The following is an 18,739-nucleotide window of genomic DNA, read 5'->3' as shown; positions in this document are numbered from 1 at the left end:
CGATTGGGTTTTTTATTAACGTTACAGCCTGCCACGAAAACTTGTATTTTTGTAGGATTGTAAGTGTTGTTATTACAGCACTAGTTGAGCATAATACGTCATTTTAAAAATGAAATGGGAGCATTTCAGTTCCATGTGTGCCGTTTACTGTTTGGTATCTTGTCTAATGTGCCATGACCAGTAAAAGGTTAGGAAGTACTGGGTTACAGAGGATGATATTTTGAACCTGTACATTGCACCTAAAAAAAAAAAAAACAACTTTACTAACCTGCCTCATTATTTCATACACTTCCGGCGGACAACCTTCAGGCGCTTCCATTTTATAACCTTTTTCAACGTGTTTCACCACATCCGCCAAAGGCTGTAACAACAAACAAAACATGAAAAATTAAAGCAAATATTCACGGCCTGCCGGCCGCCTTAAATACAGTAGCAAATATACAACTAAAAAAAATTTAAGCTATGCTTACAATCCTTGGATAAGGCACTCTGCCAAAAGAGTAGATCTCCCAAAGCAGAATTCCGAAGCTCCACATATCGGATTTGTTAGAAAATATCTGCGAAACAAAGTGGATTGTCAGTAAATGGTTTATTTTGAAAACGTGCAATTTTAAGAAAGATCGTCTTGTCAAATTGCTGGGAGTTTCAGCTTTATTTTTTTACTTGAATCAATGTTCGGGGTTCTCTGAGCCTTTTCTTCTTTCCAGACTAAGGAGGCAGTTAGCAAGTCCACTCAAGCAAATTGCTTTTTATACTATATCAAGTAAAATTGAAGGTCAAGATCAGAAATCGAACCTAACACTTCAGTACATCGTAAGATGTAAAAGTACTCCACTTAACATTATAAAACTTAATTTGAAAATTGCATTTCTTCCAACTTATTAATGGTAAAAGAGACGTTAATAAGAATGATTTTTGTTTTTTTTTCGAACGTTGTTGATGGATGATTTTTGGTGAATATCGAGGTGCGGTCTTGAATAAATACAACTTTTTTCCTTTATACCAACGTTTCGGTAATTTTTACTACCTTCTTCAGGGTCTGTACAAAAGGAATATTACACTAATATAGACATAACTTGAAAAAATAAAAAATATTTCTAAAACATAAAATTAAATAGATAGATAAATATAATTTGGAAAGACTTACATTATAAGGGTTTATATAGTGGTAAGGGAGGGGTGAAAACAATAGGGCTGGAAAAACCTAAGGTATGTGGTGAGTAAATTGTTAAGTTACTGTTTGAAGGATGTTATTGTAAAAATTTTGTTTACATTTTATTAATTATACTCCCTTACCACTATATAAACCCGCTTTTCCGTGAATTCCTTAACAGTTATGATGATATACTCGTAGCTCTACATTAAACTTCACAAACTTTTTTTATAATGTAAGTCTTTCCAAATTATATTTATCTATCTATTTAATTTTATGTTTTAGAAATATTTTTTATTTTTTCAAGTTATGTCTATATTAGTGTAATATTCCTTTTGTAAAGACCCTGAAGAAGGTAGTAAAAATTACCGAAACGTTGGTATAAAGGAAAAAAGTTGTTTTTATTCAAGACCGCACCTCGATATTCACCAAAAATCGTTAATAAGAATTTATTTTGTAATTTAAAATACAATTCACCCCATGTTTAAGAGCTTCCGGTGCGGTCCATTTGATGGGCAGCTTACTACAATCTAGAGTGAAATTTTCTTCTCTGGCCAAGCCGAAATCCGCCACCTTGGCCACACCTCCTTCGGAAATGAGCACATTTCTGGCAGCGAGATCGCGATGTACAACCTTCCTCCTTTCTAGATACTCCATGCCGCTGCAGGTATCACTATTTCAAATAAATTACAAAAAAAAAAAATAGTAAATTTGAATTTAGGAAATTAAATTTTACAGAAATGAAATACCTTTCATAAATTAGACTCACCATGCCAGATTAATCTGCACTCTATTGGTAACATGTTGGCGACCTCTTGACCTTAAATAGTCCACCAGACTTCCCTTATCCATATACTCTGTGACTAAACAGATGTGATTCTTGTCCAGCACTAGTCCAAGAAGTCGTACCAGATTTTCATGTGTTAAGGAACTGAAATAGTGGAACGTGTTTTTACGTAAAATAAATCATTGAGGTCACATATTCGCGCCAAGTGCAACAGGAAGTAAAACACGTAAAAAGGCAATTTAGAGGTTTCCGTTTTCTGCCAAATTTCTATTTCCTTTCTGTTAAAAATCCAAGTGAGTGAAGAAGAATGGTGAAAGGTTAAAATTGTTGATTTGAGTTTTTTTTTACAGGAAAATATATCTTGACCTCGTCCATTTTGTGAGTGTTCTACATAGGGCGGCCCTTCAAGGCCTACGCCATTGCGATCCCTTTGGATCTATTGTGGCTCAAATTGTGAGTGTTATCTGTCATGTCTATTATTATCACTGGTTACGTTATTTCTGTCGGCTCGGATGACAGTGAGTACACCACAATCAGATCGAGTGGTTTTGGGTATATTGCTGTGTTATTCAAGGTTAGTAAAAGAGCTGATTTGTTGGGCTTAGATTGATTGTAGTCTCGGTGTAGTTGATTAGTGACTGATTTGTTTTATCTATTGGTGTCCGAAGTTACTCTTGTCAGTGATAGCAGAATTTGGTGTTAGCAAAGGGTTGGTGAAAGAAAAGATTAAGGGTACCTGAGGATTGGCTAATTTCAGAAGGCTTTTTGAAACAGTGAAAATGTTTCGAATAATTTTCAAGGGAAATTCGTCTTAAAAATTGCTAGTTTGGAAAAGTTTCCTCTAAAAAAAAAAGGTCATTCCAAAGCAATGCGAAGTTTTACATTTTAAAATTCTGCGTTTAAACATTAATAAAAGTTAGAATTTAGAGATTTAAGGTAAGACAAAGATGTGTACATGTTTTTAACATTATTATTATTATTATTATTATTATTATTTATGATGATTTAAGGCGCGTCAACATCTAAGGTTATTGGCGCATGGAGCTTTTTTCAGTGCACTGCCGGCCTCCGGACAGTGTTCTCTCGTTAAAGACAAGTGAGCTGCAAGAAGCTCCTAGGAAGAGAAAATCTAAGGGTCAGCAGCTGGATTCCAACCCGGGACCTCCGCGTGGGAGTCCAGTACGCTAACCGCAAAGCTAATCCCTTCCCTTTATTTAAACATAATTCATTTACTGACGTCATAAGCGATGCTTCCGCTAGAAACTTTTGCGCCGCCTGACTGGAATCTTTAAGCATCTTGACGGCCACCTTTTCACCACGATAAATAGCCAGCATCACATCGCCAAATTCTCCTTTGCCGATACACTCTCGATACTAGGGAAAGAAGTCAAATGAAATTACTTTATTATAATATTTTCTTTCTTTTTATTTAATTTTTATACGTTTTTTTTAAAATGTTTTTTTTTTCTTTTACCTCAAGTTCATGTTCTTGTATGACCCAGCCGGCTTCTACGAATTTCTTAGTATCTACACAGAAATCTTGTTTACCCTGCTTTGGCAGACTCTTGGTTAGTTGTGTACATAGCCCATCAGCGTCCTCTTCATAATGCTGAAATAAATATAGGCAACATTGTTTTTTTGAATAGAATTATATAAAAGTATTGAGTCAAATTTACCTAAATGATTTTAGATTTCTTTTTTGAATTCTACACTCTTTTAAAAAGAGAACTTGAAACGACTATTTAAAATGTAAATTCAGACTGAAAGTTAGCTAAATTCTAGGGTGCACTCATCATCAAACATAATCTAAGGAGTTTAGAACCTTAGGGCCATAACCTCCTCAACTGTTACAAACTAATATAACTAATATACAGTGGTACCTCGGTTTTCGACCACAATACCTTCCGAAAGTGCGGTCGAGAACCAATTTGGTCGAGAAACGAAACAATTTATCCCATAAGAAATAATGTAAACTATGTCAGTTTATTTCGTTTCTAAGCCCCAGAAATATGCCAGTTTTACTGGCCTAATTTTTATATTTTATGTAAAAAACATGTAACTAAACTAGAAATAAGATCTAAAAGTGTAAATTATAAAAACAACTCGACTCATCTCGGGTGTTCGAGTTCCAAATGTTTGTTCAGATTTTAAGGACAATATTTTCTCGAATTTCTTGGTCGAATACCGATTTGTTCGAAAGTCAAGTCGTTCGAAAACCGAGGTAGCACTGTATAACTAAACCACTGATCTTCGATTCTCTCTTATGTAAAAGTATATAAGAGAGAAAATATCTAGTTTATTTAATTTTTAAATTCAATGAGTATTATCTGCTTGAAGTAAATTTCTTTAGTTATGCTAGACCCTTTTCATGTTCTAAGGATTTATAAATCTTTATATATTCAGATCTATTTCATTATTTAATTAAGATCTTTTAAATTGTTAAAAAATTCTATGGAACAAGTAATGTTCTTAGAATTAAATGACTGCGGAAGACAATTTTAAAACATAAGATAAGAAAATGGCTAATGAAGCCGGAAGTTAACTACTAAAGGTTGAAATTTTAGAAAGTTTTAAATATAATAATTTTGATAAACACAACCTTGGAGTCAAACTAAAAAATAATAATTTTAGAATAAAATATTTTGAAAAAGTCAAATAAATGACTTCTGATTTTTAGTAACATACTGTATCGTAAATGACAATGCAGACAAATTATACTGAGTTTGCACCTGAAGTGGTCCAAAAACTAAAATCAAATTAATTTACCTCAACTAATTGAGCCAAAGTTTCAAAGAACTCTTCATCATCAATGGTCAACTGATTGTTCTTATATTTCACTCTATAATGTTCCACTTTCGACTGGAAACAGACGCATAAAGTATAATCACCAGGAAAGTTGGTCGACTCTCGCACTAAGAACAGACCATCCTGACGTGGAGTCAGCAGCGCTTCTGCCGCTTCTCGGGAGATTTTCCCATGAAACCATCTGTAGTTATAAGGGAAAAAAACAAAAAACAAAAAGTTTAGCGCATAATACTATTGTTTTGTGTAGTTCATTTTATTTATTTATTTTACTTACGGCATTGCAGACAACTTCACTTCCGCCTTCCTCTGGTGGAAGGTGGGTGAAAGTTTATCAGAGTCCACAGCATCTGGCATGATCCAGGTACTATCTCCAGCATCTAAAGGCCCGACTACGGCGACCGGCTGATACCGCTGAAAAACCATAAACATTATCTGTTTCACCCAAAATACAACATCTTGCTACAAGATAGTAATTTTAATAAACAGTAATTTAATATCTGATTATATAGTTTTATTGTTATCTAATGCCAACTAAATTTGAGGCGAAAAAGCGTTGCACTACTGGCTTCATTTAATCTCTCTCATCTCTCTCCTCTCTCTCTCTCTCTCTCTCTCTCTCTCTCTCTCTCTCTCTCTCTCTGTACGTCTTCTCATCAAAAGTTTTTCTTCATGAATTTTGATATTCAATCAATTAGTATTCTCTAAAGCTGTATGATTGAGATGTTCTGCTGCAGAGGTAACACTTCTGCTACCTATTCGGGTCCCGGTACGCCTGAATATTGATCAACGTTGAGCTTATTTATATCTTTCAGCATAGCATCTTTATAAGGACAAGTATCTAGATCAAAGCAGCACTCTTTCTGCCATAGAAAGCACTTCGCCAGCTCGTCTCAGCATATTATTTGCTGAGAGTCCTTCATTTCTAACCAACATTCTGTAACACTCTTGAAACTCTTACGACAAACTTTAACAACTATTATCTTACCTGAGTGATACTGGTTTGTAACGTTTGATTCATCACTGCCAAGAATTTCTTTTTCCCCACCAAATGTTAGAATCTCATTACGAAGGCTCCAGGTTTTTAAGTGAAATTTGTCGAGATAATGTGCCTTTCATTATATTCTTCGGCTTTAATGTTCCAAGTTCACCGTCCTGAAAAAAAGAACGAACAATGTGATTCAAAGAAATATGAAAATTTGGAGACCGCGTTTGTATTGTTGGTGACAAGATAAGATTTTAGTTCTATCTGTTTTGCAATAGTGGAAAAGATAGCTTGTTTACCTAACTTCAACTACATCATCAGGTGCTTATCCCAATAATACTGGGAACTACAAGAGAAAGGCAGAGGAATAGGCTCCTACAATGAAGAAAGAAAGATACTTTCAAGTTTGGTGCACTGTACTGCACTCACAATGTGTAAACAGAATTCGGTAGCCCGGTAATGTAAGGTTTCCACTGCTATTTTTTTTTAGTTAGCACATCATCCAACGGAAGTGCTGAATGACTTGTTAGGGTAATCCGTAATTTTCTAAACCCTCCTTCTTGGGCGAAAATTTTCTTCGTAAAGTGGACATAACGCACGTCAGGCCAATCTATCATCTTAAATTGGAGTTAAGTGTGGTTCTTGAGATAGGTGACGTCACCCTTTTCCTTTAACGGTATCTAATATTCATAGAAATCTGTTTTTGTAAAATCTTTTTCTTCTGTATCGATTCCCCTCGAATTTTGATGTTCTGGCAATGTTTTTAACGTAGTTTCTGTACTATAAGAGCGGTAGCAGTAAATCGTAAGAAAGGAAACTTTAGGCGTGAACTTAACGTGGTAGTTCCTCCAGCAAACTCCTAAAAGATCGATTTTCCTGAGAAACACACACACCATATTGTATGATGACATTGAGGTTCGACTAGTCATCAATACTCATCGATTCTTTCTCTTTAACGCCAACAACGTATTTTTTCAAAATTGAGTTTAATTTCGTACAGAACCATTAGTCACTTTCATCTTATAAGTCAAGAGGACTTATAGTAAGAGACAAGTTCTTGATGCTGGATTGGGATATCCCTGTTACCAAGATCCCTTTATCCACCTCTCAATAATAGGAATGCTTATGGTTGCAGTCGCCTGAGAACCCTTCAAATTCATTTAAATACCCCAAACGTTGGCGAATTTGATTGAAATATTAATACAGGGTGCGACGACGGACTTTGATGATCACGTGAACAGTTCCAACATTATGGAAAGTAAAATGGTTCTTAAATACATATATCCGGGAAAAAAAAATTTCAAATTAAGGAGGGGGATGCTGAAAGCGGATCAATAAAAGGCTTGACAACATTTGGGATATTAAGCAAGGATTGATACAGTTGGGACAGTAAGGAAGGATTGATACAGTTGGGATAGTAAGCAAGGATTGATACAGTTGGGATAGTAAGCAAGGATTGATCAGTTGGGATAGTAAGCAAGGATTGATACAGTTGGGATAGTAAGCAAGGATTGATACAGTTGGGATAGTAAGCAAGGATTGATACAGTTGGGACAGTAAGCAAGGATTGATACAGTTGGGATAGTAAGCAAGGATTGATACAGTTGGGATAGTAAGCAAGGATTGATCAGTTGGGATAGTAAGCAAGGATTGATACAGTTGGAATAGTAAGCAAGGATTGATACAGTTGGAATAGTAAGCAAGGATTGATACAGTTGGAATAGTAAGCAAGGATTGATACAGTTGGGATAGTAAGCAAGGATTGATACAGTTGGGATAGTAAGCAAGGATTGATACAGTTGGGATAGTAAGCAAGGATTGATACAGTTGGGATAGTAGCAAGGATTGTTGGAATAGTAAGCAAGGATTGATACAGTTGGAATAGTAAGCAAGGATTGATACAGTTGGAATAGTAAGCAAGGATTGATACAGTTGGGATAGTAAGTAAGGATTGATACAGTTGGGATAGTAGCAAGGATTGATCAGTTGGGATAGTAAGCAAGGATTGATACAGTTGGGATAGTAGCAAGGATTGATCAGTTGGGATAGTAAGCAAGGATTGAAACAGTTGGGGTAGTAAGTAAGGATTGATACAGATTTTTTTTCCTAAAAGAAGAAAACAAGTAGAGATCGTATCCGCAGCTGTAGGCGGCAAAGGAACCGGGTCACCGAACCGGTTTATTCTCTTCGGTAAAACGTGTCCTTGATGGCATACACGCGGACAAACACCCAGTCTCGTCTTCGTCCAATCAAGGGACCAGTTTTGATCCATACGCAATTCGTCCTACACACTGACTTGTTTCTTTCTATCTTTTAAGGATCATAAAAATTGTCAATTAATTTGACTTAATTTTTTTGGGGGGGCGGAAATTTGTTAAAACAGACGCTGGTTAAGGGCAGTTCTTGGCAACACTGCCATTTTGATCCAAGTCATGCAATCATTGTCATTCATTTTGCTCATGGGAACTTGCTCGAGAGTAAGCGAACTCGAGAACTCCACAATCAAGTTTCTTATTCCCCATTTTCTGAGTGAATAAGGTTCATTTAGCTGAAGCATTTGGCTTCAAGTGGGTAACCTAACAAAATTAGAAAATTACGTAATTAATTACTTGCACGAGTTGCCTCGGATGTGCATCCCAACATCAAATACATTACAGGAATATCCGTAATGATGCTAGCGATACCGAACAAGAGCCATCAGAAGTCCTAAAACAGTCAAATTTTCTGCGTCAAATTAATGAATCCAGGTGGATTCATAGGTATGATGGTGGATAAATATCAGAAACCAATCAGAAATTTATAAAAAATTGCTACAACATAAAATACAATCATCGATAATACGTAAAATGTTTGTTGCATAATACAAAGTTTTGTCTGGCTGAATGTAACTGTCAAATCCGTTCATTGGTGTGGGCATTCAAAATAATACCAACAGCATTTGATAAAGAGACAGACAGACCGACACAACAACAGCAGCGTTTCCATTCAATGATTTTAGGACAGTGATGAGTTAAGAGTGGGTGTGTTTGTTGCAAGGCCTTACCACCGCCCCCACCCCCGCCAACTAGAGTGTACCAATGTGGTCTGCGCCCTTGGGATGCCAGTTCATTGTCTGTAATCGCCACAGATAGAGTGCAAGTTGGTGAAGAATTCGCGATTATGGTTATTCGCTAATGGTCAATGGACAAACCCATCAACTACCATCTTATGGCTGCTGTGTTATTTATGGCAGCATTCAGAGATTTCATTATCATCACTGGTTGATTCAACAGTGCCCCATGATGATGGAATTTCTGTCAAACTCTTGCGAGTCTTAGGAGTTCTCGATTGATGAATCTTCTTTAAACAAATTTTGAAGAAAATTTCTCAGCAGAAGATCCCAACAAAGATTTGGAATAAGACATAAAATAGTGGATGAAAACAATCTCAGGACAAAGACGATAAAAGTTTTAATTAGACTAAACTGCAATTTATCGTTTTAGGCTCAGAGTTCACACAAAGACAATTTTCCACTTTTCCGGACTTAAGAGAGACCTTAAATATTTTCAGTAAACTTTCTATTTCAAAAATTTACTCGATGGCAATACTTCTGAAGAAAAAGGAACAAGTTCAAAGAAAATTATTGGAGTCGTAGAGAAACAGCTGACTAGAACTAAATATCAAATTAACAGCTCTAACGCAGTCTGGCGGAAAACGAATTAATGTTCTTCTCTGAACACAAGTTTTCTTAACATCGGCCAAGTGTGCATTCTAACAAAATTTCACAAATGCTCAGAGGGGAGGAGATGTAGGGGGCTTGGCGCTTCACGATATTGATTGCTGGTTTGGTGCAAACGAATCATGTGTCATTACAGTGCAATGTATGGTTGGTACCAATATTTGAAAAAATTAAATACATTTTGAATTTTGAGTTTGATGAAGATACATAAGATCGAATCTTGAGAGAAGTAAAAGGGAAGACGAAAGAGATCCTACCAGATTTTTGTAAATTAAAAATAATCAAACTTTCAAATACAGCTTAAATATTACACATGTTAAAATAAATAAATAAATATTGCATCACAAATTTAATGGATTCAATTTGATTTTAGCTAAGCTGTGAAAATGGGAATCAGAGCGTAACTAAGTAAGACTTCCCATGAATGATCGTTATCGAGCTATTTTCTGTAATAATATTTGTGGAATTTAAAAATATTGCGTCCAGTGGTCAGTATGATATATGCAAGCTGACCATTAGAGCAACTGAGTACATGGGCAAGATTTCGATGGCAAAATCTGGACAGGCATGTGATTACTGGGATTCTCCTCAATTAGACCAAGAGATCAATGAACTTGACCTGCCCGATGTAACTCGAAGAGCAGCAAGGAATTTCTGTCGTAATCCCGATAATTCCACGGATGGTCCATGGTGTTACACGAACCTAGCGACAAAAGAAAAAGAACAGTGCTCTCTGCCAATATGTAGTAGTAATACAGAATGCAAGATAACCGGTGTTGGAATGGAGTACTCTGGCAGCATACATAAATCAGTTTATGATAATGAGTGTACCCATTGGGCGGTTATATACAAGACCGGTGTCATTGATGACAAACTCCCAGAAGGTAATGTAATGTTAGCGGGCAAGGCGTGCAGAAACCCGTCAGGTTCTGTGGAAGGTCCTTGGTGTTTTGTACAGAGCGGGGAAATGAGTGAAAATCATACAAACGAGCAATGGACCAAAGAACCTTGCGACATACCTAACTGCTCCAATCAAGACTCTGTAACAGTAGTGCACAATGTAAACGATATGGAAATCATGAACTATTACACCCACTTCTCCACTATAAATGGAGAACTAGGCGAAATTGACTTTTCCATAAAACTATGGAATCCAGAGGATTGGCGTACTGGAGAAGTAAGAATAGCAGTATCTTCCATGGCAATACCAGCACTAGGTCAGGAACTTCGAGACTGGGACATTGGCTATGAGGTGATCTTGAAGAATGAGAAGAGCGGAGCGACGGCCATTACCGAAGAAGAGGACACTTGGGAGAGATGTCCCGGCTTGCTGAGCGGAGTGCAATGGACGGATGTCAAACTCACATGGAACAACAATTTTCTAAGTGTGATTAATAGAAGAACAAAGAAACCATATTTCATACACGAATACAAAAAGCAAGAGAATGGAATACTGAGCGAGGAAAAGGCAGCAATCAAGTATATCAGCATCATGGGCACTATGGCTTTCTTCAACGTTTCCCAGGATGGGAAACTCTGCCAGGAACATGTGACCACTAGCGAGAAGATCACCAGATACTGGCTGCTGTCAACCGCATCTTTAAATAAGTTTGTAACATTCCATCTGAGAAGCTTCAGCAAGTGTACTATAGTTCTGCGAATCACGCCCCCGCAAAAATATCCAAGAATAGAAGTGACCTTGCAAGATACTGGCGATAAGATGCACACAATCTTAATAAACAGTGACAATGATACGGAAATCCTTTCAACAATACTAGCCGACACAATATCTTACTGGAAGTGGGAGGAATATACCATCTCCATTACCGGACATAGATTTAATATGTTGATGAACACTAGAAAAGGGTTGAAGCCATTGTTCGATCTAAATCACGTGATGTTTCAAGCGGTGAAGTGGTTTAGCGTGCAATCGGCCACTACTGCCCATTTTACTCTTTACTGCAAACCGTCACAAACAGAGTTTGTAGCCATGCCACCAGAGTGTTCTGTATCCACTCTTGATCTGGATTACCAAGGACATCAATGGGTTGCACACACAGGACATACTTGTTTACCTTGGATAGCAGCACCTAACACAGAAGATATGGATAAAAATAAATTTGCAGAAGGAAACCTCGCAGAAGCTTTAAACTATTGTCGAAACCCGACTTCAAATCCAAAGGGGCCATACTGTTTTGTAAGGTACACCAGTCCGTCGATTACAACTGTTAGAGAGCCTTGTTTGTTGAGAAAATGTAGATTTAAAGATTGTAGGATCGCCGGCACTGCCAACGATTTCATGGGCCAATTATCAACAACTATTTCAGGAAGGAATTGCCAAGTTTGGGACCAAGCAACCCTAGACTATTTTGATAAATTTATTCTTAAGGATGAGGTATTTCCGGAGAGATCTGTACAAAAAGCCCAAAACTATTGTAGAGATCCAGTTTTAAGTGGAGGTGGCCCATGGTGTTATACGACAGAATCTAACGTAAAAGATTTATGCCATGTACCAGATTGCAACAAGCCTTCTTCCTGTACTGTGATCGTGAAGACCTCTACCAATAAGAAAGTGTTTCTAGTTCCAGAATGGCGTACTCAAGGCCTTCCCATCTGGATTAAAATGTGGAATCCAAATGTAATTACCACACTAATATTATCTTTTTATCCGTTAAACAAAGTTTACAGGTACCAATTGCGATTGGGCGACGATGAAAATGAAAACATCAAGCTTTATTATATTTCCGAGTCAGGAGATGAATCTCTGCTAAAGCAGAAAACATCACCGCACTTCTTATCCAGCGGAAGATGGGTAGGGTTTGTAATAAGATTGAAGAATACTAAAATAGATATTACTTACGAAGAAGCTTTGGAACCGTTCTTCATCTGGGAGAAAGGAGTGAATGAGCACTTGCCGGAAGAGGATGTAATGTATTTCTCATACGCAGCGAGAAGTGAAAACGATGAAGGCATGATCGGGCTTAATTTTCCTTGTGAAGTGTGCCAAACGGAAATATGCGACAAAGAATTGAGCATTTATTCAGCATATTACCCAATGGACCTATGGACTGAGAATACCACATTACCTGTCAGGCACCTGTCGTTTCATCTAAGAGGCACTGGCATCTTCACAGCCAGCTTATACACTTACCCGTCGAAACAACCTTTCGGCAAACTCATAATAGACGATGGATCTCAAGGCGATCTTATAGAAGTTCAGCTGGTGCGGAAGAATTTTCTGAACAGGGAAGCAGCCAAACACAGAGGCTCGCGGGCTATAAACAATTATTACTGGACAAACTTTACCTTAACAATCGATGAAAAGCAAGGCAGTCTACTCATCAACGGTACAAAGTTCCTGGAATGGTTGTACCCGAGAGTACCGTTGTTCTACTACTTCAGTGTTCAATGTACAGAACGGATAACATGGGTTGCGAATTGTCCACCACCAAAACTAGAAGGAGAGCCGGTAAATGGAGGCTGGTCACTTTGGGCACCCTGGCAATGCACGGTTACCTGTGGAGGGGGGAGAGGTAAACGCCAAAGATATTGCAATCAACCACGGCCATCCATCTTCGGGAAGACTTGCATTGGTCACGCTGAAGAAATAGGTTTGTGCAATCAGAACGCTTGCGGTGAATTAACACTAAAAACGCTAAACACGATCAGACAATATTTGGCACAAAATGCTAGAAGCATTCAGATAGCCAAAGGCGAACCGTTGGCCATGAACTGTAGCACTAAAATGCTAACGTTGATCAAAGAAGAAGCACCGTCTTACACCATACACTGGGATAAAAATGACAAAAAAGTGAAGGAAGATGTGAAAATACAAGATGTCAAGCCAGAAGACTTACAGATAACAATAACGTCGCCAAACAGTTCGGACAGTGGAGTGTACGCTTGTATGTCGATGAGCAAGACTCGAGAGGCTGAAATAGTCGATGTGATTGCTCTAACAGTGACCAGTGAAGACTTTACAATGACAAGCAGAATTGGCCAAAAATTAGTGTTAAAAGCAAACAGTGCTCTGTTAAATGATATCTATGCTAATTTGAGACTGACTTGGTATCAGAATGGAGATACTTACAAGGAATACGATATAACCGATCTCCGATTAATTGAGGAAGAAACAATAGATCCGGTGGGACGACATCATGAGGGCGTGTGGACTAGCGTCGTATATCAAGACCAATTGGACCTCAATTGGACGACAAGCTGGTACAGAGTGCATGTGAAGAGAAGAGCCAATCTGGCCAGCTATCTGATGGAAGAAGATCTATTAAAAGGCCAGCTAGGTAGCAACGAAATAGTTATTTATATAATCGTAGCACTGTTCTTTATAATTGTAATTGCCACTACTACAGCAATTACTGTATTTATAGTTAGGACAATTAGACATTTCAATAAAAAATCATCGAAGTAAAACTGGTTGTTTTAATCCTTTATGTTTTTAATAACTTCAATTCAGTTTGAACACAAGATAGAGGATGTTACATTGTTTCCTACTTAGACACAGGTTCACCTAAACCTATCTTACAAAAGAGATCGTGTGAAATTTAAGGTATCAAGTTTTGGGAGTTTAGTCATCTGAGCTGTCACGGCATTAGCAATTGAAAGATCCCAGATGCGATTTAATTTTTTGGGCTTTCCTTTAAATATTCCGTATATTTCTAGTTTGTATTCTATTAAATTGTTTTTACTACAACCTGCCCTCGTATATATTTTTGTTATATATTACTTTTTTAATAATTTCGGTTGTGCGGTTTCCTTTCATACATTTTTACGCTAATATTTACACGGAAACAAACCTGGTATGAAACAACATTCAGAGTAACTTCCTCCTAATAAGTATGTTATAGATTATATTGCCTTACTAGTAATTTTATATTCATTTAAATAAATCACGGGATGCATATATAATGTTTCGATAAAAATCGATCATCTAAAAGTTACTCTTTATTGAATTAAATTTGTATTTTTTTTTTTTGAGATTTTCTTGGAAGCAGCTCTTAAATTTTTCCACGAAAATTCGATAAAGGGTTGGTTAGGCTTCCCTTCAATCGGTTTTTCAAAGTGTACAATTTCAGTATCAGCTGCTATTCAAAAATATTAAGTTCTAGTAAGAGAAAACAGTGTGAGTAACCACGCTAGATTTTTCAAAAAAGTTTTACAAAATCTAATGAATTTATTGAAAAAAAAAAAAATTAATGGCGTCTATTCCTTTAGATTAATAAAAAAAAAAAATTAACGTAATAATAAGTAATTATTAACCAGACAAATAATTTCTAAACCGGACTGCTCAATAATACAAGAGTAGTGTTACAGGGGAATATGTAATTTCTCCTAACCTAATTCGTGGCAACACTGTTAAAGGTTGAACTACTAATCTGTTTACAAATCAAGTTAGTAACAATGTCGTCTATTATGTTGTGTCTAAAAACAAAATAGCTTAAATATCTAGCAGGAAACTTGTTAAGTTTTTTTTTAAAAAAAACACGACAACAATAAAAACGTATCACTCCATATTTATAAGTTATAAATAACAAGTAAGTAAACTAGCCCTCTTTTTTGTTTTGTATTAATTCCCTTATTTCTTTAAATACATATACTATATTATTTAGCACAATAAAGAGTATAAATTAGCATAATATATGCTCGGAGTATTAATGGTGCCATTGTTTTTACACATTCCTATTTCACAGCACTTTGTTATGTAATATGATATGCACTAAATTTTATAATAAAGAATGTAATAAATAATAATAGCAATTCTTTAATTCTACCTTCAAGTAAACATTTATTTAAGAGGATATTCTCGATACATTTTTAGGATTTAAAGGGAAAAAACAGAGAAGCTAAAAAAAACAATAACAATTATTGTGCCTGAAATTCTATCAGTCATGGCAATAAAAACAATATTGTTTTAAGATTGTTTCTGCATTAAATAAACAATACACATTTTATTTATTTTCCTTTTCGATGGTGCAATTAAATTTAATGGCGGCCTAATGATTATTTATTATTGTTTACAATTTTTATTATTGATGAGTCACAAGGTGTGTTTTTTTCCATTAATTTTTTTAAAACTATAGTATCCTTTGTATAGCACATTATTATCCTATTTTCATTGTACAGAATCAAAAATTTACACCGCGAGCACATTTCTTTCATTAACTTTTTTGTATTTGTCACTGGCATTAAACCTAATATAAGATATTGCATGCATTTATGAATATCCAAAATAGAGAACGATAATTCTCAGATAGTTGGAGTTGAAGCATATGACCCTATTCATTTACAAGGGCTAATATTTCAGATTTACATATCTGGTGAAAACATTTACCAGTTCTATATAAATAAGTTTTTCTTGAAACATATGTGTTAAAAAGATGTTCTGTATAGTCTAAGTTGACGATATCGGATATTGAAGAAACATGCTTTACGTAATAGCTCCCCAGAAATCGAACTAAAATCAATATTGTCATAGAAAAGGTATTAAATCAAAGCAATCTTCATCTACGCTAAGTCCAAATTTAAATAAAAAAAACCCTTTGCTTATAAAATTATCGAAAACTTGATAAAGCTAAATGATCTGGACTACCACATTTATCTAATCCAGAATTTTTGCAACAACACATTTGATACTCCCAACGTATTATGAAGTTTTTAACCTAAAACACATTCAAACATCACTTTCAGAGAAGCAAGAATGGTAAAACTTCCTAAGAACAAACCGCTTATAAAAATTATTCTCCAAGAGAATTTTTTGAATAAAAATAATAGTCTTACTTTATTTGGTACGATATCAAGCTTAAAACCTAATGATTAGAGCCATCTTTGAAAAAGTTGCTTAAAAAAATGGAAAAATCTCTACAGCAAAGTGGTTCTTACATAAAACCCATTCACTTTCAATTTGTAATTTTAGTTTCACAATTATTTACAAATAATATTATGCATATAGTAAGACCGTATAACATACTACAGAGGCTCTTGACAGAGAAACCAAATCAACCTTTTACTAAAACTGCTCTCAATCGAAAATGATTCAAAATCAAGTTATCTACATTTACGCAGTCAATATGCCAGAGTATTTTTGAGAAAATATATTTTTTTTTTAAATCTGATTACTTTAGAGGCTCTTCTAGGTTGATCTGGTCCAACGCTAAAATTGTTGCCAGATTCCTTAATAGGTAATCAAATATTGAAATAGAACAAACAGCAATTTCCAGTTTTTGAATTATTTAGATAATCTCTAAAATCAACATTGAAAACAAGCACGATCGCAACATATCCTAAAGAGTACTCAAAAATATAGAAAGAGGAAAAGATGAGATCAATTTTAGATCGAAACACTCTTCCACAGATTTGAACTTGCTGGAATCAGCTCTTCGGGGGGGGGGGAGTGAAGAATTCCTCAAAAGAAGACATAACAGTCTTAAGACGTGTATTTTGCTAATCTTCAAGAAACACACTTCAAGCAATGGATTCATTACATGAAAAAAAATGCTTTAAACAAATGATGACTAAACAGAAAAATTCATTTCTGAACGAAATATCACAACCAAAAATTCTTTTCGTCTTCCCTTATATTTATTTCATTTGCTATCAACTAAAAATTAACAATTTTGATGGCCTATACTTTATGAATTCTTTGGAAAGTTGTGATGTTCATAACAGATTTGTTATTTTATTTTGAAAATTTTGGATTTAAAAAAATGTCAAAACACAAGGTTTTGCAACATTAGAAAAACTTTAAATATCAGAAGAGGAATGAGTTATCTACCCAGCTTAACCCAGGAGGGGGTGCCCTTTATTTTAGCCAGACGACTAGAATTACTACTCCTTCCTCAAATCCTCCATAAAATATCATTTCCGATTAAAAGTATAATTCGAAAATTTGACTCGTTCTCAAGTTTTTTTTTTTGCTAGAGTTTGGAAAAAATGAATAGGTTTATTATATCGTTATATATGTCTGACAATATCGAGCAGCGAGTTGTGCACAGCTTGTTTAATAAATAACCTGAGGTTCTGCATTTTTGAGATTAACAATCTTAAATTAAATAAAAGCAACCATTAGCTTACCAAATTTTTTTCTTATAGGAAACTGATGTACAAAATGGGTGAATCTTTCTTTAAAATTTTGACGCACTGAAATTTCAGAAATATACGATAACTTTTTTCAATGAAAAACTCGATAAAAGATATATAAAAAATTAAGTTAAGGGTGGATACACACACTGAACACGGCAGAGAATAAGCTGCACAGACTGCAGATATCGGCTGGTGGGTGGTAGCCGATATGTAGGGTGTGACTGGGAGAGTCATACAACCCGAAATGATGTGATGCTGGGTAAAGACTTTGGGACCACCCATTGCAACCCCTCCTGAATGTACAAATATATATACCTATTTGACGGGAATGAAGTTGTAGTCATGGTAACGTACTACCCTCCCAATGAACACTTTACCCGTTATAGTACAAATACGCACACCTCACTGTGTATCATTTATTACTACAATGTATGATGGCCCTTACCCTTTTCAACTTATCCTGAACCAAAGTTTAACTAATTCAGATGTGCCCACACTAAATAGTGAACTACAACCAAAGAAAAACACACCTACCTATTTTTGCAGCTTTTTTTTTTTAGGTCAAACCTTAAGCCAAAAAATAATACACAATAAAGAACATTAGCTTAAAAATTTTGGTTGAAAACAAACAAAATCCAAACGATATTTTAAACACTTGATAGAACTAAAAGATATGTCGATTTCATGGGCCCATTTTCTCTACGGTTTATACTTTTAAAATGTACCTCAATAAAAATAAATAAATAAACCATTTATACATACTTTTTCAAATATCCTGCACTTAATTGGATATTACTTTTATAAAATACCACACTTTACTTAAAACACTAAGCATAAGTTACAACGCATTAGAGATTAATAAACAACAAACATTTCACTTCCCAGTACACTTGTCATACTACAAATCCGCCATTACTATCTGACAATGGCCTATCTAGTTCACGGCTTTTATGAAATAGAATGCTTTGCCTACAAGAGAATGGTTGATAAAATTCACTATCATTAAATTTGAAGAAACAAAAATAACAGTGTACAAAAAATGTATAAATTATTAATAAAAGATAATTGCTTTATTTATTTATATAAAAAATTAATAATAATTTTTCAGATTGTTTGAATAAAAATCTCAAATTTTTTGTTAATATTTATGCTTACTTAGATTTTTTTATTTGAGTACACAATGAACTTTTTGCAAATTTT

At 35.3% G+C, this 18,739-nt stretch overlaps 1 protein-coding gene across 2 annotated transcripts in view; it reads right to left on the bottom strand.

The window, feature by feature from the left end:
- Csk (C-terminal Src kinase) overlaps positions 1 to 18,479 on the bottom strand; it is a 28,537-nt gene extending 10,058 nt beyond the window's left edge. The window contains exons 1-11 of one of the 2 annotated variants that reach the window (XM_074129535.1): positions 18,302 to 18,479; positions 17,531 to 17,596; positions 5,731 to 5,897; positions 5,020 to 5,156; positions 4,707 to 4,926; positions 3,415 to 3,549; positions 3,178 to 3,314; positions 1,923 to 2,084; positions 1,631 to 1,826; positions 471 to 557; positions 269 to 361 (exon numbers count right to left, since the gene is read on the bottom strand). In XM_074129535.1, the coding sequence (XP_073985636.1) occupies positions 269 to 361; positions 471 to 557; positions 1,631 to 1,826; positions 1,923 to 2,084; positions 3,178 to 3,314; positions 3,415 to 3,549; positions 4,707 to 4,926; positions 5,020 to 5,156; positions 5,731 to 5,763 (1,200 nt within the window). In that variant the 5' untranslated portion in view covers positions 5,764 to 5,897; positions 17,531 to 17,596; positions 18,302 to 18,479. The remainder of the gene's footprint in view (positions 1 to 268; positions 362 to 470; positions 558 to 1,630; positions 1,827 to 1,922; positions 2,085 to 3,177; positions 3,315 to 3,414; positions 3,550 to 4,706; positions 4,927 to 5,019; positions 5,157 to 5,730; positions 5,898 to 17,530; positions 17,597 to 18,301) is intronic. The other variant, XM_074129534.1, reaches the window with a different exon arrangement.
- Positions 18,480 to 18,739: the final 260 nt, after the last annotated feature.

Source organism: Rhodnius prolixus, unplaced genomic scaffold (assembly GCF_049639745.1).
Source record: "Rhodnius prolixus isolate KJV_2025 unplaced genomic scaffold, Rpr scaffold_15, whole genome shotgun sequence".
Taxonomy (NCBI): Eukaryota; Metazoa; Arthropoda; class Insecta; order Hemiptera; family Reduviidae; genus Rhodnius; species Rhodnius prolixus.
Note: the sequence above shows the minus strand (reverse complement) of the source record. Positions and strands in the feature narration are given on the sequence as shown.